General features: G+C 33.2%; 1 protein-coding gene across 2 annotated transcripts in view; it reads right to left on the minus strand.

Moving 5' to 3' along the window:
* UBR2 (ubiquitin protein ligase E3 component n-recognin 2) overlaps nucleotides 1-24,575 on the minus strand; it is a 145,847-nt gene that overhangs the window by 70,275 nt on the left and 50,997 nt on the right. The window contains exons 5-14 of one of the 2 annotated variants that reach the window (XM_020976796.2): nucleotides 20,593-20,723; nucleotides 19,701-19,839; nucleotides 18,613-18,675; nucleotides 11,187-11,307; nucleotides 8,215-8,322; nucleotides 7,655-7,743; nucleotides 5,952-6,050; nucleotides 2,063-2,226; nucleotides 1,627-1,726; nucleotides 453-581 (exon numbers count right to left, since the gene is read on the minus strand). In XM_020976796.2, coding sequence (XP_020832455.1) covers nucleotides 453-581; nucleotides 1,627-1,726; nucleotides 2,063-2,226; nucleotides 5,952-6,050; nucleotides 7,655-7,743; nucleotides 8,215-8,322; nucleotides 11,187-11,307; nucleotides 18,613-18,675; nucleotides 19,701-19,839; nucleotides 20,593-20,723 — 1,143 coding nt within the window. Of the gene's footprint in view, nucleotides 1-452; nucleotides 582-1,626; nucleotides 1,727-2,062; nucleotides 2,227-5,951; nucleotides 6,051-6,120; nucleotides 6,220-7,654; nucleotides 7,744-8,214; nucleotides 8,323-11,186; nucleotides 11,308-18,612; nucleotides 18,676-19,700; nucleotides 19,840-20,592; nucleotides 20,724-24,575 lie in introns of both variants that reach the window. The other variant, XM_020976797.2, reaches the window with a different exon arrangement.

Genomic DNA, 24,575 nt, shown 5'->3' on the forward strand with positions numbered 1-24,575 from the left:
ATCATATGCAATGGTAAATTGGTGACCTTCTCAAATCAGATACCTGACAAAGGCAAATCACCCTTCTAAGAGTACACTTAAAATACACTTAAAATTATAGTTTCTAAGGCAAACTGTAAATCAAATAGTATAATGTATAATTAAGTTTTTCTTCACTAGACAAAATGCCTCCAACTGCCTTGAAATCAATCTCAGAAGGTAGAAATGATTATTTAAAGTTTGGAAACTTTTGAGAAGAAATGAAAACACTTTTTGACCTAGTCTTTACAACTCACAGGTACAAATGTACAAATAATGAAAATATTTTTGATGTAGTTACAAACTTCTGTTTTGGGATTTTAGGATAAAAGAGATCTTCACTGAGAACAATATTCATTAAAGCTCCTCTTCACATATCTCTTTGATCTTGTGTGCAAGTTGACACATAAGTAAACACAGCTAAGGAAACTTACATCCAAAGCACACCAGTCCTGCATCATGGAAATGACATGGGTTAATTTCATTTGTAGTGTAAAAGCTGCTTCCCACTCTGGTTCCATTTCAATATGCTGTCCTACTTGGCGTGTAATTGGATCCATTCCCTAGGAGTAAACAAATATGAATTGGAAATCAAACTACATCACATATTTAATATAATAATTCTACTGAAATTTAACTGTCCTATGTGAGATAGACTGCAGGAAATCTTCAAAATCCCTGTTCAGCTCAATGATCTTGTGTAAAATCTATTGTAAGATTTTAAAAAATAAATGAAAAAGTCATTGGTTAAATTCGTGTAACCACCCCACATATTCTCACAACATAATCTTTTTCATAATAGTTCTCCCCTTTGAAACTAAAACATTTTTTTCAGTTTGAGAGAAAATTAATAACAGAAAAACAAAAAAGCTAAATTCTCTACCTCAGTCCATAAAAAAATTAAGTTCATAGAATTTATAGAATCCAATTTCCATGGAACTGACAGAGCTAATTCAATGGAAAAGTCAAATCCCAAAATATCTGAAGTATATTAAAAAACTATTAAAAACTTTTTTTCTCTAAAAAGGTTACTGCAAGATCAAAATGGTACATATACCTAACTTTATGTATAGCAAGCCACCTGTCTTTTTATAAATAAAACTAGTTAAAATACAACAGCTGGTCCTTGCTGGAAAATTCAGCCTCTCTTTTGGAACCCTTCCAGGAAAGGAACATAAGCAGAAGAAAAATAATTTCATTGCAGCATATGAACATCTATCAAGCAAATAATCAGGATGGTGAAAATTTAATATCATGGTTTCCAGAGCAAGTAAACTTCAATGTAACATTACATGTATGTATGTATTTATTATATGTGGACATGTAATAATAAACATAGTTGTACTCCTCAAAAGAAATGAAGGAAGCAAACAACTGAAAGTTAACAATTTATAAAAAGACTTTTGTAACACTTTCTAGATAAAATCCTTTCACTTAACACCTTGATAATATTTTTTCATTATATTGGTTCAAACTGTAATCCTCTTAACTTCCCATATGTAAATTTATCCCCAATTAAGAAATGTTTCAAATGTGACGGTGCTTAGTTTAGTAATAAACTACAAAAAAATCATTCTTGACATTTTTTTAATATGTTGTTTCACATACCTGCATGCATTTTAGCAGTTCTAAGAAAGCATCAAATCCCTCTAGGAACTTGTGTCTCAGGTCATCTGACCAGTCAGTAGGTTTACTAATTAGCACATATCTAAACAAAATGAAAAAAATATATGAAAAATGTAGGAGTTTTTAACATTTACAATCTTTAAAAAAAACTTAGTTTACTTTTTTCAATGAACAAATATTTATTTTCCCCCTTCTCACTTTGTTTTTCAAAAAATAAAATCCTGTAAGAAATATGCACAGTCAAGCAAAACAAATGGCCACATTGGCCACATCAAAAAATGTACGTCTCATTTTGTATCCTGAGACCATCACCTCTCTCTCAGAAAGTGGGCAGCATGGTTTATTATAGACCCTCTGGAATTGTCGCTGGGTATTGTGTTGATCAGATGCACATTTGGTTTAATAAGCAACTACTTACTTGAGGTCTAAAATAAGGCTCTGAACCCTCCTGAACTTGAAGGCTTGCAAGGCTGTGTATCGTTCAAATTGAAACCTGCCCTGGATATCTCGATGTTTTAAATGATCCATAAAAGTCTTGATGATGGTAGTCATAAGGTTTTCTTCTGTGATTAGCATTCGAGCCTAAACAAAAGTATATTAGAATATTTTTTAGTAAAAAACTATTCACTGGGTAGATAAAATATGAATCACAGGATTTCATAAACAATATAATATTTTTTATTTAGGGCCTATTCCCCACCCCCCCAAGATAATAATAGATGTTTCTTCATATTTCTTAATTATTGTTAATCATGTTGTTTTCCCACTGCTTTATGAGTACACAAACTATTCAGGGAGGTTGAGGTATTACAGAGGTCCTTGTTTTTCAATTAAAAGATACAATGGTCTGTTCAATGGCAGAACTAAGCTAGATATTTACTTGAATTAATGCATACATATATATGCATATATAGAGAGATAGATAAGAAATACAAGATAATAAATAAGAAAAATAAGATACATAATAAGAAATCCATGCCAGAAAAGCTCTGTAAGAAATGTCAGACCTTATTTCATGCATTTTCTTAGTCAAGACTTCCCAACTATAATTATAGAATGCAACCTTTTGATATTCCCAATGACCCCATGTTGCTTTCCTGTTCCAACAGACTGTCCCTTAAGTCTTGTCCTTTCAACCCCACTGAGTATACTTGATATCACCCAGCATCTGGGCCAGCGTACTGGAAAGGACTTAGTGACTACGTAGGTCAGACTGTGCATATGTTATTTACAAAACAAAGAGGAAGTAACACGCCATGTCAGGTTGACCATACTCTCATGATGATTATAAATTCAGAAATTTGCATGGAAAAGGTAAGAGGAAAATGTTCCAAAGGGGAAGATACAAGAGTTTTCATTAGTTCACTCTCAAGTGACACTGGATGCAATATAGCTCAAGGTACTGAGAAAAGAGATGACAAGAAGTCTCAAGGCTAAAAGAAACCTCAATGTTGTCAATGGAACAAAATGTGGTATTTATTATTGTCTTGTTTTAGAAAATACGACCACAGATTTTTTGAGGGCCAATAATTTGTTCATATTCTGGTACTAAAATACAGTTGCTTAGAGGTACTGTGGCACAGGGGAAAGCATGCTAAATCTGAAACACTGAACTCCATCAAGGGACCTGAGTTCACATCCCTTCTTGTATAAATTTGGGCAAGTTACTTGACTTCTAGGGTCTTAGTTTCTCTATCTATAAAATGAGAGGGTTGGCCTAGATGACCTCTGAAGTTCCTTCCATTTCTGTATCTATGATTCTATAAACACTAAACTTATTGATCAGCGTTCTGCTTCTCTTGACTGGATGCCAAATCCATTAATTAACGGAGTGGGTTATTTTTACTATTCTACTCAATACAAGAAGAACGATCCACTACTTTGGCCCAGGGAAATTCCAAAGCGTAAATCTGACTTAACCTATTATAGTTCCACTGGCAAAGTTACAAATAGGAAAGATCAAAAAGTGCTTGTTATTGTGTCTATACTTTGTAACTTTTTAATCCCTAAATTCCTAATAGTTTCTCAGGGTGCCATTCTATATGAATTAGATTCTAATGGAATGGATATTCAGAGTTAATTATACAGCTCCAATTCACCATGATAACACTTATCTTTGGGACTCTACTTTGTTTGTATATATGTCTTCTTTTCACTTTGTTTCAGAATATCAATCTGTTACTTACCTTAAATATTCTCACTCTACGTAATTCTCAGCCTCATTTAGAGATGCCAGTCTCTCACCACACACCTAACTTAGTATGTTCAAAATAACAAGGCAAATCCTCTAACACTCTGGAAAAATTCATAGGATAAGAATAAGTCTCAGTGCTCACCAACTCCTTTTGAGTTGTACTATATGTGGTGTAGACAGGACACACATTTGGTCAAATAAACTGGAATACAGACTAATTGTAAGATGTAATCAAATTATTTAAAAACATAATCTCTTTGGACTATCCTATTATTAACTGAGAATGAAACTGTTTCTTAACCAACTCTCAAGAATTGCTATCTATTATTTTGTGGATACCAACCGAGTTGGGTTTTTTCCCCCAAGGATGGGATGTGTCTCAGTAATATTTAATACCTTTGTCAATATCCAGAAGGAAGAAATTATGTTCATGGACATCACCAATTTGGAGAAGAGTGAAAGACTTTAACACTTTGTAAGGTAGGGACAGAAATCAACATGAGTATCATAAATTAGAGAAGTGATCAGAAGTAACCAGCAATATACATGGAGAGAGAAAAAAAAAAGCAAGCAAAGAGTATTTGGAAGTAGGAGATGTTATCACAGTTAGGCTGGGCAAGAAATCAAGCCAAAACTAGTGCTGAAGGACAATACTGGCACCCTGATAAATAAACATGTACTCAAGATGTTGATTTTTATGGAATATTTTGTCATAATCAGACTAGGGACATAAAAAAATCAGTGATACTATGGGGAAAAATTTAAATGATTTTTAAAAGGTTGGAAAATGGGACCTTGAAGAAAGTGGGGTTTTGTTTTAATCAGGAAAAGAAAAAGTTAATGAATAACCTCATGTGCAGTTGTTCTTATTAAAAAAAAAAGATACTACTGCCAGAAGAACATGCTGTCTCAGTAGTTTTCTCAGTCATGGGGATATATTCTGAATTAGTCGTATTCTCTTAGGGATACCACATACTGGGTAGAATGGCTGTTCAAGCTTAGGCATAATGTAACCATAGAATAATTTTAATACTGGCCTATAAGGGGATCTGGCCTGTATGTTTAGCCTCATTAGCTTGAAACAGATAAGCTAATCAGTCTTGACAACATTTTCATATTCATCCACATCCTTACCATTCCTCAGCAATGTAAATAATTTTACTTAATTCTGCACTTTTCTCTATTACACTTAGAACTTAATTAAATACACTAAACGACTTCCCAAATGCCAATGGCCCAATGCCTGGAGTGTACAATAATTTACATTAGGCGAATGTCAAAGAAGGTGTTTGCCTTCTCTTATAGGGAGGGTTAGCTAGTGCTAACAACCAAACAATGTTGTGGTCTGGGAATTTTTATACAAGTCTATATTAAAAATTTTCAACAAATAAAGTTTTAGAAGCAACTCACATTTGTACAACTAGGGAACACTGGATTGGTAAAGTAAAAGTAGTGCTAGCAATCAATCAACAAGCATTTCTACAGTGCCTACTACATGCTAGGCACCGAAGTACAAACACAAAAAGTGATACAATCTCTTTTCTCAAGGGGCTTGCACTACAAAATAAGGCTGCAATAAATACTGCTTCACTTTTGATGAAAATATTTCAAAGATGTATTACATAATTCTATGGCTTATTAAACAGGTTACTGAACATAATTTAATCTTATCTTGGCAACTAGGAGTCATTTTAATGAATTACTGGACTGCGAAGTAATACACCTGCTAGCGCTGATAACTTTGTTGCCTCCTGCTTCCCTCATATATCTCAACATATCAGTTTCTAGCAGCTCCCCTAACTTTTGACTGTCTGGCTACAAGAAACAGAAGAACCAAAGGTTTAATTTTACATGAAACCCTAAATGGTTATAGTCTGACAATAATGCCCCTGACAAATAAAATTTACATGCTTGTGACAGCTATTTTCACAGCTAAAAATTTTTTTCTCATAGTGCTGTGTTCCAAATGATTGAGGCTGTCCTAAGTCAGGCTTTCAAAACAGGTGGAACATTATTGTATTTGGGTATATGTAAATCTCAGTAGTCTAAAAGTTAAGGCTTTAGTGCCACTAATAGAAAATAGAAAAATTCTTCTTAGTCTTTCAGTACTTACAAGTGAAGGAACTGTGAATATCTGTACCGAGAGGTCTGCGATTGAAAACTCTCTGTCGTGGTCATCTGTCACATAATCACTCTGCAAACGCTCATAGTTCTATTAAGAAGGCAAAAAAAGGCAAGGAGTGCCAACTATCAGTTAAGAAGAAAAGGTGAGCACTACTCACCAGAGTAGGCGCAGTGAAGAACTGGACAGATAGAGCAGTCACCGACACTGCTCGCTCGTGATCATCCTCCATAAAATCTCTCTGCAACTGCTGGTAATTCTAAACAACAAGGGGGAAATTCACCTCTAATCCACACGGACCAAATTTTTAATAGTTATAATGAATAGTCTATACTGAGGAAGTTCAAAGAGATAGTACTAGTATAAAAGGGGTCTTGCTACCCCCTAAAATCATTCGAATAATCTCTGAGAACCAACTCTAGTTTTATGGCTGTTACTATATTTCTGTGAGGTACAGTAGCTACTTAGCACTGACAGGAAGATAGAACTAGTTCTCAAAATATTATCATATAATAGAGGAAGTAAACAGCAGCAGCATTACAGTTCCTGATGATATTATTCTTTGGTCTTACTTCATTGTAGCTAATACCTACAGAGCATGTAATTCAATTTCAGGCTGCCAGAAGGAGGAGAGAATCCAAATGCATATCATACAGAATTCATGACTTTTAAAGCAACCAGCACATATATATTAAACTAAGACTATCTTCTATATCAAAAAGTCCACAGAAGGGGCAACACCTTAATTTCACAGTGATGATAGCTTTAAATTCTCCATCTTCATTTTGCCATTTCGAGTTCCATTCAGAGCTAGGTATAGGGATATACACATTGTATTGGCATAAACAATAAGTCAAAGATTACTGACCTGAGGTTAGTCCATGAACTTATTTTATTTTATTTTGGTGAGATGACTGGGGTTAAGTGACTTGCCCAGAGTCACACAGCTAGTGAGTATTATGTGTCTGAGGCCGCATTTGAACTCAAGTTCTCCTGACTCCACGGCCGGTGCTCTATCCACTGCGCCACCTAGCTGCCCCCCTATGAACTTATTTTAAAAATATTTTGATAATTACATTTCAATAAAACTTATCTCCGTTGTAATTCTACGTATTTTATTTTATAGCATTTAAAAGTATCATTTTGAGAAAGAGCCCATAGGCTTCATCAGATTGACATAGGGATCCAAGTCACAAAAAAGTTAAAAAGAGGGAATTCCTCTTTTCTGAAGCCCTATTAAGTTTGCAATTAACAAAAGTTAAGAAATAGCTAGCTTTTATTAAATTTTTCTTTTGGACCGTAATCCATTTCACAACAAATTCAATTAAATATATACTAAGTAGATTTAAATGTCTGGCCCCAAAGAACTAGGAGACATGCAGAAAATGTAGGCTTGATGTAAAGAAAAACTTCCTAACTATTAACAATGTCTAAACATACAATGGGCTGCATCAGGAGCTAGGAGTGTGTTACTCCTCACTGGAGGTCTTCAAGAAACAGCTGGGATGTCCACTTGTTAGGTATGTTGTAGTTAGTATGACTAGATGGCTATTGAGTAAGGTGCTTTCCAGTCTTGAAATTTTGTGATTTTGCTATCAGCTGTTAAATTGCCAGTTCTATGTATTATTGGCCTGAACTAGTTCATTATTTATGCTGCTTATTTTAGTGGTTTTCAAAATTGAAAAACTACTTACTTTTGCAAAGTGGATGGCAAATAGTTTCTTAAATTTCAAATCCATAAGTAAACTGCTCATGAACAACTGATGATAGACACTCCTAGCTCCTATTAAGGAAAAGATCAGGTTATATGAGGAAAGAAAGTTACTTCCAAGGAATTTTAAAACTGTATTGTAAACCTCAGCAGTTTCAGCTTTAGCTTTTCTCCAGTGACAGTACATTTGTGCTTCACCAGCTGAAACTGAAATTTGTATTTACTTTTAGAGTGATATATTAAAAATAAAGAATCTCACTGATATCTAATTTTTTGCCACAAATTCAACATTACAAAAGTGAAAATATATTTGAATTTGTACCCTAAATTTTTTGTCTAAAAACGAGACTCAATTTCTGGACTAAAAAAAAATTCTATTTGTAAAAGGACATACAGAAAATTACTAAGGTTTTTCTACCTAATAGTTACTCTAAACATAAAATCATTAAACACATCTGCTAAAATGAACTTTTCAAAAAAGAATCTTCTACTATTTTGAATATATTTCCTTTCCAACTTATAAAAAAAGTTAAAAAGATTCACCTTTCCATAATTTTGAATCACATAGCATCAATTTATCCACAAGAGAAGAATTTTCACCATCTGGTCCTTCCTGTAAACCAACTTGACATAATATTCGACGAAGCCCATCTTAAAAAGACACAAAGAGTGGTAAAACAACTACTGCATTCATCAAAATATTTTAAACAGAGATTTTAATGCAAATATCAAGTTAAATCAAGGCATTCTATTTATGCTCTTAAAACTCAAATATATCTGTAAAAAAATGAAAAGGGTCAGCAATTTATGAATGTCTTTACAAAATGGCCAACTCACAAAGTGTTCTATAACTCTACATTAAAATTTGCACCTTTAAAAGGGAATAAGAAAATGGAAGTAATGAGTTCTCATGCTCCAAAAAAATGTCATTAAGAAAAAAAATGAGCTGTCAATCACTAAAAGAAGCTGTGGAGTAAGGGAAAGAGTCCAAGATATGGAATAAAAAGATCTGGGGATTCTAATCTCAACTCTGAAATTTACTGCTCTCATGACCTTGAACAAGGTATTGAACCTCTTTATCAGTAAAACAGTTTAATAATACCAAGAACACTACCTAGTGTAACAGGGTAGTGGTTAAGTAAAATGCTTTATAAAGTACTCAGCAGTGTGTATGTATAAAAGATATATGTGTATATACAATATGTATATAGATGTATGCTATTATTACTGTAATTTTTCCTTGAGCAAATTTTATACTAACAACTCGTTTATTGCTACCAATATTTATATATGAAACTTGAAATAATCTTAAGTGCCAGCTAAATCAAGATTAAAAATTCAGTAAATATGTAAGTAATGGATTAGGAATCAGAGGACTTGGGTTCAAATTCTGACTACCACTACCTTTGTGACCTTGGGCAAGTACTTCATCTCTCTGAGCCTCAGTTTCCTCATCTGTAAAATGGGGAGGTTGGTGGACTTAGTGACCTCTAAAGACCTTTCCACCTCTAAATCTATGATCTGTAATCCTATTTCATAGTATTTATATATAGACAATATTTGTATTTCCATATTACTTTATAATTCAACTTTAGTTAGCAAAACAATACAAAGGAGGCCTAGAAGTACAACAGGTATCAAAACATTTTGTCAGAACATGAATATAAACTTTTAAAATATAATTCATTATATAACAAATGTTAAGAAGTTTCTAATCTGTAATAAAAATTACCAAAATGTACTTTCTATTTCAGGGTGAATATAAAATAATTACTAGGACAAAAATTAACAAAGCAAACCAAGAGTTTCCAAATTATGCCCCGCCCCAACAAAGCAGTATTCAAATAAAGTAGCCTTCCCTTTTGCTATAATCAATATAATAGACAATCTATAATCATTGCTGCGTGTCATCTTCCAATATTAAGATTATTAAGAATACAGGTTTTTTCCCCCTTTTTAATAAAAATCCTCAAGCCATGTGTGGTGGTACATACCTATAATCTATTATTGGGGAGGCTAAGGCTGGTGGACTGCAAGAGCTCAGACGTAATGAACTATAGTATGTTGAGTTGATGAGGTGTCTACACTAAGTACGGAACCAACATGGTGAACACTAAAGAGTCAGGGTCCATTAGGCTGCTTAAGAAGGGGCAAACCAAGAGACAGGTAGGTCACACAGTGAATAGAGCTCTGGCCTCGGAGTCAGGAGGATCTGAGTTCAAATCCAGCTTCAGACACTTAGCACTTACTAGCTGTGTGACCCTGGGCAAGTCTCTTAACCCCAATCGCCTCACCAAAAAGCAAAAAAAAAAAAGGGGGGTGAGGGGTGGGGGCAAACCAGCCCCATTTGGAAATGGAAGAGGTCAAAACTCCTGTGCTAATCAACACTGCTATTAGGGGCATGAATGGCTGTTACGCTTCCAGCTTAGGAAAGGTAGGGAGATCTATGCTCTTAAAAAATGGATAATGCCGTCTTGGGGAGGGAGGTGGGGAAGGAAGGAGAGAAAAATTTAAAACTCAAAAGCTTATGGAAGTGATTGTTGATAAATCAAAATAAATTAATTAAAAAATGGACAAAAATTTCCATAAGATTTCAAGAATTCTTAAGAGAAATTTTTCTTTGGGAGAACATGGAATGAACAGAAATGAAAATATCAGTATCCTTGTTTATCACCATCAAAGAAAAAAACTTTAATGAGGGGATAAAAAAATTTCAAATTCCCTGGCAATTTAATAGGCCAATAAACAAGTTCCCCTAAATTTCCAGAATCTTACATTTCCATGAGGCATGAAATAACGTGAAAATGTACTGAAAACTCAATAGCAAAAACATTCCAGGTATTTGACAAAAACACTTGGAAGTTATCAAAGTTATTCCTCTGTTTCAGCACTTCTCTTGAATAAAGTATGTGGGGTACCTCAGACACATTCCCTGCTTTTTGGGCTTTGGTAGACACATGAGAAATAGAGAACTACAAAGGCTCTGAATTTTCTAATGATGACTACATATACAAAATGCCCCATAGGCAAATTCTCAAACTATATGGAAGAAAGCAAAGCAAGATGTTCTATTTTAACTATATTACTAAAATACAAATCAGTCAGGATTTTGATGACAAAAAAATATAAAGGAAAACATTCTGGTAGCAAAACAAATCCCCAAGTCTAAACATGACTAACATCAATAAAGAGTCAAACTATATATTAAATTTTTCTCCCCCTCCCTCCCCACCTCTCTCCTCACGATGGGTGTGCAATCTGATATAGGCTATACACATACATTCCCATTAACCATATTTTCACATTAGCGAATGAGTCATATGAACCAACATAAATTATCCTTAAGTATATCTACACATGCCAATCAATGAGATGGTGGTGGGGAGCTTGTCAAGGGCATCAAATTCAATTTTTAAAAAATCTCTTCACTTGCTGATTTTTCAAATGGTTTAGATATGATGCTACAACATTCCTTAATAATATTTAGCCCATTATTAAGAGAGTGGATAACATACCTGAGTATCCAATAATACTGCCAAGCCAAGTCAAAAGCTTCAAACCAAAACTCTGATGTGCAACAATAGATGAATGCATAACTTGCACTTTCAATGGTTTGGTCTGTCGACTGGTATTTCTCTTAAAAAGAAAAAGCAGAATGAATAACAGAACTTAAAGACAGATTTGAGTAATTGCTTTATTCAACATAGCAATGATTGTTAACTGCTCGTCTGCAAAAGTCCCATTCTTTTTTTTTTTTAGTGAGGCAATCAGGGTTAAAGTGACTTGGCCAGGGTCCCACAGGTAGTAAGTGTCTAAGGCTGGATTTGAACTCAGATCCTCCAGACTCCAGGGCCAGTGCTCTATCCACTGTGCCATCTAGCTGCCCCAAAAGCCTCATTCTTAAAAGGCCAACATTATTTTAGCGATGTTACTTGATGAAAAACCCCAGTTTCAAGAAAATCAAAATTGCAAATAACCTAAAATGTTCTTGATTCTGAATGCTACAGCATTACATCTAAACTATCTGAAAAAACAGTAAGTGAAGAGGATTTTTTTTTTGCATTGAATTTGATGCCCAAAAGGAAAAAAAAAGATATAATGTGCATAAGCAAGGTTGCAGCACATTATCAAGAATGATTTAAATGTAAGAACTAGTGCAAAAGACTTAATTGAGGTTATTTGTGAATGGAAAAAGAAATGATCCATTTATACATACTATACATAGTAAGAATAAAAGATGACAGAGAGGCAGCTTAATGGGCACATTATTAACACTAATAGAACAATATTAACGTTAAAAGAGTAAGAGGCCTTTCCTGTGTTAGGTAGGTCTATGGAGGATGTACAGGAAAACAGGGAAAAGAATCACAGATGAGAAACTATGAAGGCCCTGGGATCTTCATTGACAGAAAAAGTTATCACATTGATAAAATCATGGATTCAAAGTTTCACAGTGCAAGATTGCATTTGGACACAAGACAGATCATTACACTTGGCTTGTCTTAAGTATTTTACAATATTTGCCATTAAGGGCAAATGCCTACTCAACTGTAACATGGTGACTTATTTCTTACAAATTATATGAGAAAAACTGAGCCACACTTGATATGAAACTTAAACATCTAATAACCATCTCAAGAAACTCTACCATAGAAAGCTGGTCTAAAATCTAAACAGTTTAAAAAAAATCTTTAGTACTTCTATAACTTTTCCTTACATACTGACCAAGGTGCCTTTTAAAAATTCTTTACCCAATTACTTCAATGTGTTTGTGCAGTCAATATGTCAACATAAAATAAAAAGGTGTTATTTTCATGGGAATCTTTAAAAGTGACCAAACTAAAACAGGTTAAGGTTTCAAAAGGTCACCTAAACAATTCACACAAATCTTGATAATGTCAACTTTTCTATTTACATTCTAGACAAGGTACTCACAGGCCATTTGAGCCTGTTTTTTTATTATACAGTCAACAAAAAAATTACACCCCACCCACTTCTTTCAAATATTCTAATACCTGATTTTTCCTTAAACTTTTTATTAAATAACAATTAAACTAGAAGTTCAAAATATGTAACCTTAACCTTAATCCTAATTGCACTCAATGGATTTTGAAGTCAATCTTGTTTTTTCTTTTAGTACCTATGTATCTGTTCATCATACTATTTTCTGATCACCATCAAAGCTGCTTTTTGCTCCATTAGGTAAATACATTTAGTTCATTTTAAAATTATTTTATGCTTTACCATTTTTTCCCTCAGCTTTCTACTTTCCTTCTAATCATGGCTGCATTGGTTTTGTTTGTGCAAAAACTTTGTAACTTGATGTAATCAAAATTATTCATTTTATATCCTATAATGCTCTCTATCTCTTGTTTTGATCTTTCCTATTTGTAACTTTGCTTCACTCTCACCCTAGTGAAACAGACCTTTCCTGACGACCTTCTAAGTTGTCTTGGTATGGAAAATTGTTTCACCTAGTTCTTTTGTTGCGTCTGCAGCTTCAGAATTTGTTTTGGGGCATTATTTTAACATTATTTGAAAGGGAATTTGAGAAAGCTCAAGTGAGTCCCTGCCTTTGCTCCAATATTTTTAGTTGTTTTTTTAAAAGGTAATTATTCTCAATTTAAAATGTTTTTTTAAAAATTCATCTTTTTTTGTTGTTGTTACATTTTGTCTCTCTCCCAACCTTGTACTAGAGAAGGCCAATGTTTGACAAAGATATATATGTGAAATTATACAATGCATACTTCCATACACTAGTTCTTTCTCTGGAGGTGATCAGTACCTTCCTTCATAAGTCCTTTGTAGCTGATTTGAATATTCACATTAATCAGATAGCTTAGTCATTCATAGTTACTCTTTGAATGCTCTCTTGGTTCTGCTCATTTCCCTCTTCAGTATTTCATGCAAGTCTTTCCATGTTTTTCTAAAATCAACCAGCTCATCATTTCTTACAGCACAGTAGTATCCCATCACAATCACATACTACAACTTATTCAGCCATTCCCCAATTGATGGGCATCCTCTTTAATTTCCAGTTCTTTGCCACCACAAAGAGAGCTGCTACAAATATTTTAGAACATATAGGTTCTTTTCCTTTTTCCCTGATCACCTTGGGAAATAGACCTAATAGTGGTATTGCTGAGTCAAAGGGCATACAGAGTTTCATAACTCTTTAAGCATAATTCCAGATTGCTCTCCAAAATGGTTGGAGTAGTTCATAACTCTACCAACAGTGAATCAGTGTCCCAATTTTTCCACATCCCCTCCAGCACCTGTCATTTCCCCCTTTTATCATTTTAGCCAGTCTTATGAGATGATAGCTCGAAGTTGTTTTAATTTGCATTTCTCTAATTGATAATGATTTAGAGCATTTTTTCATGTGATCATAGATAGCTTTAATTTCTTCTTCCAAAACTGCCTGTTCCTATCCCTTTGCCATTTATCAGTTGGGGAATGACTCATATTCTTATAAATTTGACTCAGTTCTCTATATAATTGAAATGAGGCCTTTATTTGAGAAAATATCTATCTATAAAAATTCCATCCCCCTCTCCCCTCATTTTCTGCTTTCCATCTAATCTTAGCTATATTGGTTTTACTTGTACAAAAGCTTTTTAATTTAATATAATCCACAGCTGGGTATAGAAATCTGAAGGGGATAACAGAAGGGAGGGCAAATTGGGGGAGGTAAAAGTCAGAAGCAAAACACTTTGGAGAATGGACAGGGTGAAAGAAGAGATAGAGTATGATAAACGGGGAAATTAGGATGGAGGAGAAATACATAGTAAACATTATTGTGAAAAAAAATTTTATAGTAAGTTTTTCTGATAAAGACCTCATCTCTCAAATATAGCAAATGGAGTCAAATTTATAGAAATAGGAATCATTCCTCAATTGATAATTGGTCAAAGGATACAAATAGGCACTTTTCAGATGAAGTAATCAAAGCTATCAATAGTCATAGGAAAAAAATGCTCTAAATCAGTATTGATTAGAGAAATGCAAATTAAAATAACTCTGAACTATACCCTACACCTATTAGATTGGATAATAGAACAGAAAAGGAAAATGACAATGTTGGAGGGGATGTGGGAAAATTAAGATAGTAATGTACTGTTGGTGAACTTGTATACTTATTCAACCATTCTGGAGAGCAATTTGGAACTATGCCCAGAAGGCTATAAAAACCATGCATACCCTTTGACCAAGCAATACCACTACTAGGTCTATGTCCCAAAGAGATAAAAACCAAAAAGGAAAAGGACCTATGTATACAAAAATATTTATAGCAGCTCTTTTAGCAGTGGCAAAGAATTGGAAATTATGGGGATATCCATCAATTGGGGAATGGCTAAAAAAGTAGTTGTATATTTATTGTGATGGAATACTACTGTGCTATAAGAAATGACAAGCAGGATGCTCTCAGAAAAACCTGGAAAGACTTACATGAATTGATGCAAAGTGATATGAGCAGAACCAGGAGAACACTGTACACAATAACAGCAATGTTGTATGAAGATCAACTGTGAATAACTTATTAACAATTAACTATTCCCATCAATACAATGAACTAAGATAATTCTGAAGGACTTATGACGAAAGGCGCTGTCCATCTCCAGAGAAAGAACTGGTGGAATCTGACTGAATGCAGATTGAAGCATACTTTTTCTTTACTTTATTTTCTGGGTTTTATTTTTTTTATCTGTGTTTTCTTTTACACTGCTACTACATAGAACTGTGTTTGCATGTATAACCTATTTCAAATTGCTTTCCTTCTCAATGGAAGGGGGGCAGAGAAGAGAAGGACAGAATTTAGAACTCAAATTTTGAAAAAAAAATGTTAAAATTGTTTTGACATGTAATTAGGAGAAATATTAAATTATTAATTTAATGTGAATCAAAATTATCTATTTTATATTCCATGATGCTCTCTATCTCTTGCTTATTCATAAATTCTTCTCCTACTCATAAATTTGATAGGTAATATGTTCCATGATGATAGCTCCCTTTATGTCTAGGTCATGTATCCATTTTGACTTCATCTTGGTAAATGGTATAAGATACTGGTCTATACCTAGTTTTTGCCAGACTGCTTTCTAGTTTTCCCAAATTTTTTTTTTACTAACTTGTAAGTTCTTATCCCAAAAGCTTAACATTTGTCAAACATGAGGTTACTATAATCATTTACTACTGTGTATGTCTACTCTGTTACTGTGGTCCACCATTCCTTTCTTAGCCAGTACCAGATAGTTTTGATAATTACCACCTTATAATACAGTTTAAGATCTGGTACTGCTAGGCCTCCTTCCTTTAATTTTTTTTTCATTAACTCCTTTGATGTTCTTGACCTTTTGTTCTTCCAAATGAAATTTGTTATTATTTTTTCTAGCCCAATAAAAGAGTTTTTTGGTAGTTTAAATAGGATGGCATTAAATAAATAGATTAGTTTAGGTAGAATTGTCATTTTTATTATATTGGCTCAGCCCACCAATGAACAATTATTATTTCTTCAATTATTTAAATTTGACTTTATTCATATAAAAATGTTTTACAATTACGTTCATATACTTCCTGGGTTTGTCTCAGCAAGTATACTCCCAAGTACTTTATACTGTCTATGGTTATTTTAAATGAAATATCTCTTACCATCTCTTCCTTCAGGGCTTTATTGGTGATACATAGAAATGCCGATTATTTATTTCTTTTACATCCTGCCACTTTGCTAAAATTACTTATTGTTTCAACCAATTTTTTAGTTGAATATATAGGATTTTCCAAGTATACCATTATATCATCTGCAAAAAGACAGTTTTATTTCCTCATTGCCCATTCTGATTCTTTCAATTTCTTTTTCTTCTCTTAATTGCTATTGCTAGCATTTCTAGTACAATACTGAATAATACTGCTGATAATGGGCATCCTTGTTTCACTCCTGATCTTACTGGAAGGCTTTTCTACCTTATCTCCATTACAGATGCTTCTTAATGATTTTAGCTAGATGTTTCTTATCATTTTAAGAAAAAATCCATTTATACCTACGCTTTCCTGTTTTTTATAGGAATGAGTGTTGTATTTTGATAAAAGCTTTTTCTGCATCTGTTATGTTAATAGTTGTCCTTATATTGAACCAGCACTGCATTTATGATATAAATCTCACTTGGTGACAGTACATAATTTTTGTAATATATTGTTATAGTCTCCTAGGTAGTATTTTATTTAGAATTTTTGCATAAATATTCATTAGTGAAACTAGTCTGTAATTTTCTTTCTCTGTTTTTGCTCTTCCTGGTTTACGTATTGGCACCATATTTGTTTCACATCCCAAAAGGAGCTTGGTAGGACTCCTTCATTGCCTATTATTCCAAATAATTTATTCAATATTGGAATTAGTTAATCTTTAATGTTTGGTAGAATTCACTAATAAATCCACCTGATCCTGATGTTTTTTCTGTAGGAAGTTCATTTTGGCCTGCTCAATTTCTTTTCCTAAAACAGGTTTATTTAAATATTCTATTTCCTCTTCTGTTTATCTGTGCAATTTATATTTTTGCAAGTATTCTTCCATTTCACTTAAATTGTTAAATATATTTTAATTTTAATATAATTGGGCAAAATAACACCTAGGAATTGCTTTAATTTCATCTTCATTAACAGTGTATTCACTCTTTTATTTTTTGATACTAGTGATCTGGTTTTCTCTCTTTTTAAAAATCATACTAACCAATGGTTTATCTATCTTATTGTTTTGTTTGTTTGTTTTTCACAAAACCAACTCCTAATTTTACTATTAATTCAATGGTTTTATTATATTCAGCTGTATTAATCTCACCTTTAATCTTTAGGATTTCCAATTTGGCATTTAATTGGGGATTTTTAATTTGTTCTTTTTCCAGTTGTTTTTTTATTGCATACTCAATTCATTTATCTGCTCTTTCTCTATTTTATTGATTTAAGCATTTAGATAAATGGAAGAGTTGAGATTTCAGTCCAGGCACTCTGATTCTAAATCCAGTGCCTACTACTGCTATACTAAGCTGCCTTTCTGACAACACATTACTAAAAGGGCAAGAAACAAGCCGTAAAAATTAAATTAAGAGGATAGCATTATTTATAAATCCACATCACATTTCTAACCAACAGCAGCTTTTTATACTCATTACTACTACATCCTTAAATATCTAAGTATTTGATCATCAGAACCATGACTCTTACTTCACTATCTCAGATGGGGGAGCAATATTACACTTAGATTATATTTACATAAGATGTAACAAGAAGATTTTTATGATAGTTAAAACAATGAAGAGAATTTCTAAGGGAATTATAGCATCACATAGAGTTGGAAAAGACTGCAGATGTCAGGTAGTCCAACCTTACTGAATTCTACAATGAGGAAACTGAGTCACTAATTGTAAGGAATATTTTGTCTATTTGGACAACAATGCTGTTATTCTAGTAACAGGTGCACTATCAGAATAAATAGCAAATGTCCTTTCCCTGTACAGAAGAAGCAAGAAAGGCAAAGTTCTCTTGAATTGAAAAGTTTGGCTACTAATATATCAATTTCATTACAATGGAATTACCAGAAGTCCCTATCTATAGATGCTCTAGAAACTTTTCTGGAGGAAAAGTAGCTATTCTGAGAGAGGACCATTATTCTGACAAACAGGTATCAGAGAAGAGAAGGTAGAAAAAAATAAGGCTTATCTAAAATCTGTAGAGGGCCTAAATCTCAATTATGACTTTTAAATAATTGGGTGGGGGGCAAGAAGGAGAGATATCTATAATAGATGTATGCAATAATTAGAAATACTTAAAATTTTTTGGTACAGTAAACCTTAAAATGAAGAGAAATTAAGTCTATAAAAAAAACTTCAATAAACTCTGGAATTTCTATTTGCTATTAATATACAATAGAATGGTTCTAATATTACTTACCACAATCACTGATTTTGCTTGTTCACAGTACTGGAAATCTCCATATCGAACTGACCTACGTCCCTTAAGATAAAAAATTTTTTAAATTACAATCAGCATAAATAAGTGCAAATAAGGAAAAAAAATTGTGAACACTTTTTAAAAAATTATTTCACATAAATAATGACTCTGACCCTATTATTGGATAGAAAATAAATTCAAAGATGTGCGTGTCAAATTTTTTTAAACTTCTTTTAACTGTCATTCAATAAATTACTTCTTAAAGTACAATAAGGATTAATTCTTTCTGACTCAACAATTGAGCACTTTTACTCCCTGGTGGAATAGCAATCTAATATCTTCTAATAATTTCAGTTATCAGGGAGTATTTTGAAATTACTTAATAATATGCATAGAATTACATTTAGAATAAAGAAAAGTATCTCAGATGCACTTTAATTATCTCTGAGAAAAGTTATTACAGAGAATCAAATGTTAGAATTCTCTTTAGAAAATCCTCTCTTTAAGCAGGAGGACGATAGAGGGGAGGGGGTAATCAGAAGCAAATACTTCTGAGAAGGGACAGGGTCAAAAGAGAGAATAGAATAAATGGGGGCAGGAGAGGATGAAGGGAAATATGTTTAGTTTTTTACAACATGACCACAATGGAAGTTTTTTGCATGACTACACATGTATAACCTATATCAAGTTGCTTGCTTTTTCAATGAGGGTGGGCGGGGAGGAGGAAGGGAGAAAATTTGTGAATGCAAAGTTTTAAAAACACATGTTAAAAAATTGCTTTCACATGCAACTGGGGAAATAAGAAATACTGGAAATCTATCCTGCCCTACAGGAAAATAGAAGGCAAAGGGGATAAGAGACAGGGGGGAGAGAGATAGAAGGGAGGGCGGATTAGGGGAAGGGGTATACAGAATGCATGCCATCTTGGGCGGGGGAGGGATGAGGTGGGGAGAAAATTTGGAACTCAAAATCTTGTGGAATTGAATGTTGAAAACTAAAAATAAATAAATTTTTTGAAAAATCAGCGACCACTAAAAAAAAAAAGAAAATCCTCTCTTTTATATCATTAATAAAATGATATTACTTACATCTCGATCTACTGTGGTTGCAAAGCCAATGGCTTCTTTCTGAGTGCAGTTAACAGCTTTCTGAAGGGTATAAATTACTTGTTCATATGTATGAACCTCATCGTTAAACAGCATGCAATAGTAAGTGTCACTCTTCCCTCTGTGGGATTAAGAAATCATGTAGTTACTGGTTTCTCAAATCTAAAAAAATTTATTTTGGTTATAGCACTAAGAGGAATCACTAAGTCTCGGTTTTGCCTGGTTCCTTGATTACAGTCAAAGTTAAGCTATGTGATAGTTTAGTTTTTCTATCTAGGCAGTCATAATAAAAATGTAGTAAGCTCAAAATTTATTGCTTATATTGCTCATTGCAAAATCCATTCTAGTTGTCTGCATTTTACACTTTTCCGTTGCTGAAAAGGCTAACTAAGGCTGAAGCCATTATTTCCTCTCTATCATGTGAGCACCTGATCCTTTGAGATTTAAGTTCATGGTTTAGATTAAATTACTAACTGATAATGCAAATAGATCAGATCTTCTAAAACTTCACTTTAAGCCCTGTAAAAAAAATAAAGAGTAATAGTTTTATCCAGCTGTCACCAAAATGCTGTATTTCACAAGACAAAAACTAAAAGGAACTCAAAATGGGTTAAACTTTTTTAATCATTCCTGGTTTCCCTTAAAATACAAATCGGAAAATCCAACATTATGAGCTAATCTAACTCAATATAATTTGATTCAATAACAGATTCTGGTGGTTAGCCTCCATTTTATTTTCATTACCTTCTGGGCCCAGGAAGGGCTTCTATGACAAATCCCTAAGGTACTCAAAGCCCACTAATAATCTTTATAGAAATGATGCATCAAGGCCCCCACAAACACAGAAACACAAAGAATAAAGTCCTATACTTACACCGTCTCTAAATCTGGTGGTAGTTCATTTTCTTTCTCCCAGGTTAATATATCTACTGCATAGCGAAACATGATTGTAAAAATGTTGTAGGTTCTTGCGATCATATCTTCTGTTAAATGTATGAGAGGATCCTGAAAAGGATGTCACAGTGATTGGAACTACATAACCCATTCTTTACATTCTCACAGTCACCAACCTATTCAGGCTCTTACCTTCTCATATGACTACTACAATAGCCTAATTGGTCACTTTGCCACCAGTCTTACTCCAGATATACACATATACATACACACATACATACATACACGCACACATATTTCCAGTTAATCATCCTATACCATCATTTTATGACAATATTACAAAACAGTAATCATCAAAACTTCTTGATAACAGTTAAAATATGGAAAAGTAGATTGCTAGGAGAGATTAGATAAGCAAGAACCAGGAACAGTTGGAAGAGATCAAGAGCAGGTACCTACCACAGGAAAGGATAGGAGGAGAATTCTTCACCAGACAAGGGATAGAAGAACTCACAAAAGATAAAAGAACATAAATACAATCTTTTAAAAGTATGGCTCAACTAAAACAAAGGCCAAAGTATGAAGAATAATGCAGACAGAAAAATAAATTACAGAAGGTATTAACCCCTGAGACATCTACAAGTAAATAATTGACACATTTAAAGAATTCAAGGAAAAATAAGCACTGGAAACAAAATCGGGATAGAAAATAAATTAGTGTAGTTGAAAAGAGTGAGACAATAAAAGAAATTAGTGTAGTTGAAAAGAAACACAGAATGAGCTAGAGCTGAATAATACCAAAAAAGATAAGAAAATAGGAAAAATATGACCAATATGGATAAAAGAAAATCTAACCATATCAAAATAAAGAATCAAGAGCAGAATTATCTTTATACTTAAAGATAAAATCAAAGACAACAAAATTTAAGTAGAAAGACAAGCTCATAAAATAGATGAAATGGGGGGTAGCTAGCTGGTGCAGTGGATAGAGAATCAGCCCTGGAGGCAGGAGGACCTGAGTTCAAATCCAGCCTCAGACACATGACACTCACTAGCTGTGTGACTCTGGGTAAGTCACTTAACCCCAATTGCCTCACAAAAAAAAAAAAAGCCGAAATGGAAAGAGATTCTGAGTAGCTTCACAAAACAAGCAAAGTCTCTAGAAGCTAGATCAAATTACAACTTTGGGATTACTCATCTTCCTGAGTTCAAATCTGGCCTCAGACACTTACTAGCTGTGTGACCCTGGGCAAGTCACTTAACCCTGTCTGCCTCAGTCCCTCATCTGTAAAATGAGTGGGAGAAGGAAATGGCAAACCACTCTAGTATCTCTGCCAAGAAAACCCCAAATGGGGTCACAATAAGTCAGACATGACTAAAAAATGACTGAACAACATTTATGAAAACTTCACACAGATATTTAAGAAACAAAAAATTAATATTTTAAAATTTACCAAGTCCATAGATGTTCATAATTCAACTCTCACAGATATGTTACATGTTACTATATAACTTCAAAATTACAACAATGAAAAAATCCTTACTGAAAAAATCCTGAAGCTGCCAGAAGAAAGAAAAACACAACAAAGAACATTAATCAAGAAAACAGCAGATTTTTTCTCAGAAGGTCAGGAACAACAAAAGAAATTGGGATGTGACAAATATACAATTTAAAAGTATGGACTATCCATTGACTGAAGAATGGCTAAACAAATTGTGGCACATGAATGTAATGGAAAATTACCATGCTATGAGAAACAATAGGAAGAATTGAAAGCATGGGAAAACTTACATGAACTGAGGCAGAGTAAAGCCTGCACAAACAGGAAAACAATATATACAATGACAACAATAATGGAAAGAACAAGAAATAAAACAAGACTGAATATTATAAAACTGTAATGAATGACTAGCTCATACTTAAAGAAAAGAGAGTGGAGACTATAATGCGGAACACTGCATCTACTGTCAGACTGAGTTGATATGTTGGTTAGCTTTGCTGAACTCCTTTCTTTTTTCTTTCTTGCTTATTTTTTGTTACAAGGAATGGAGCTCACTAAGTAGGCAATTGGGGAAGGGATATATTCAAAAATTAAGACGATGTAGAAACCAATAATATAAAAAAATTTAAACACAAAAACAAAAGTCACTCTTCTAGTGAAAATTAAATTATGCTGTTTGAAGGCTTGTTGCTGAGACACTAGTATTAGATTTAGAGTTAAAAGGCCAAGATTCAATATCCTAACTTGACTATACTACTTGTAGACCTCAGGCAAGACACTTAGCCCCTACAGACCTCAGTTCCCTCATCTGTAAAATATAAGGGTTGGATTTAAATGACTTCAAATATCCCTTCCAGCTCTAGTTCTAAATCTACAATACTAAAGCAAGAGAAATACATTTTAAAAACCAAAATGATTAAAGAAACTAAAAGAAAAAACACATACTTCAAAGAGGTCTCTGATATCTACAATATGTAGTTATTGTAACAGAATTAGAAAATGTCAAGAACCATTCCCAGGACACAAATGATAAAAGGTAATGAACAAACAGTACTAAGAAGTATAAACTAATAATAATCATACTAATTATTGCTCCAAATTCCCTTATAATAAGAGAAATACACATCAAAACAACTCTGAGGTTTCACCTCAAATATAGTAAATTGGCAAAACACAGAGAAGATAGAAATAGTCAATACTGGAGATGGATGGGAAGTCAAGTACAGTAATACACTGCTTCAAGAGCTGGGAAGCAATGTGTAATCATGCTAAACAAATGACTCAAATGTTCACTCTTTGACCCAGAGATCATATTACTAGGTATATTCTTCAAGGAGATTAAAGATGGAAAGAAAGTTCACCAAATACTTCTAAATATTCATCGCAGCTCTTTTTTAGTAGCAAAAAAAAAAAAATGGAAACAAAGTAGATGCCACTGACTAGGAATAACTAAACAAATGTGAATGTAATATTAATATTTCACTTGAAGAAACAGCTTAAAACAATTCAGAAACACATGGAAGATTTATATGAATGGATGCAGGGTCAAATAATCAGAACCAAGAAAACAATATACATGGCTTGACAAAATAAATAAAAAGAATAAAATAAAACTGAATACTATATAATTAAAATGACCAAGGTTGGCCCTGAAGCAGTTAAAAAAACTGCCTCCCTTCACTGAAGAAATGGTAAACTATGGGTGTGAAACACCAAACACATTGCCAGACTTGGTTAAAGTATTGGTTGGTTTAACTGAACTGCTTTCTCTCCCCTTCCCCCTTAAGAAAAATTCCTTATTACAAGGGATGGCTCATTGGGTAGGGGAAGTATGGAGGGGATAAACTAAAATATCTGGGAGAAATGCCATTTAAAAGCAAAAAGGAATCAATTTAAACAAAGGTAAAATAAATTTTACGTACACAGATAATTTGTCAAGAAATAAGAGAATAAACATTTAAGTTATTATTACTTCGTTAAATTTTATATTACTATTTTCTCTCTAGTGAAAATGCAAATAATCTGGATTTCAAGTTTTTATTTGTAAATTTACTCCATACAGGATGGCCCAAAAGTCTTAGTGCAGTTTAAAGTTTTTAATGGTTACTTAATTATTAAAGCTTAAAACCATACAAAGACTTTTGGGACACCCCATATTATTTGTAACTAAATTCACAACTTAAAAAATAACATACATTAGGCATTACACAGTGCCATCAAAAATGACAAAATGTTTTAAACATTCTAATCTTAAAACACCAGAACAATAAAGCAAAAGCTAAAAGTAATAATATATTCATTTTACAAATGAGAAAATCAAGATGCTCAAGTTTTAGCTTTCCTTTTTCCAGGACAGAAACTGAAAAGCTCTTATATAAGTATGCTAAGGACATATAAGGTATTCATGTTCTTTTTTTTTCCCCATTAAACATATTTTCACATTAGTGAAGTTGTAAGTAAA

Source organism: Phascolarctos cinereus, unplaced genomic scaffold (genome assembly GCF_003287225.1).
Source record: "Phascolarctos cinereus isolate Bilbo 61053 unplaced genomic scaffold, phaCin_HiC Scaffold_5;HRSCAF=322, whole genome shotgun sequence".
Taxonomy (NCBI): Eukaryota; Metazoa; Chordata; class Mammalia; order Diprotodontia; family Phascolarctidae; genus Phascolarctos; species Phascolarctos cinereus.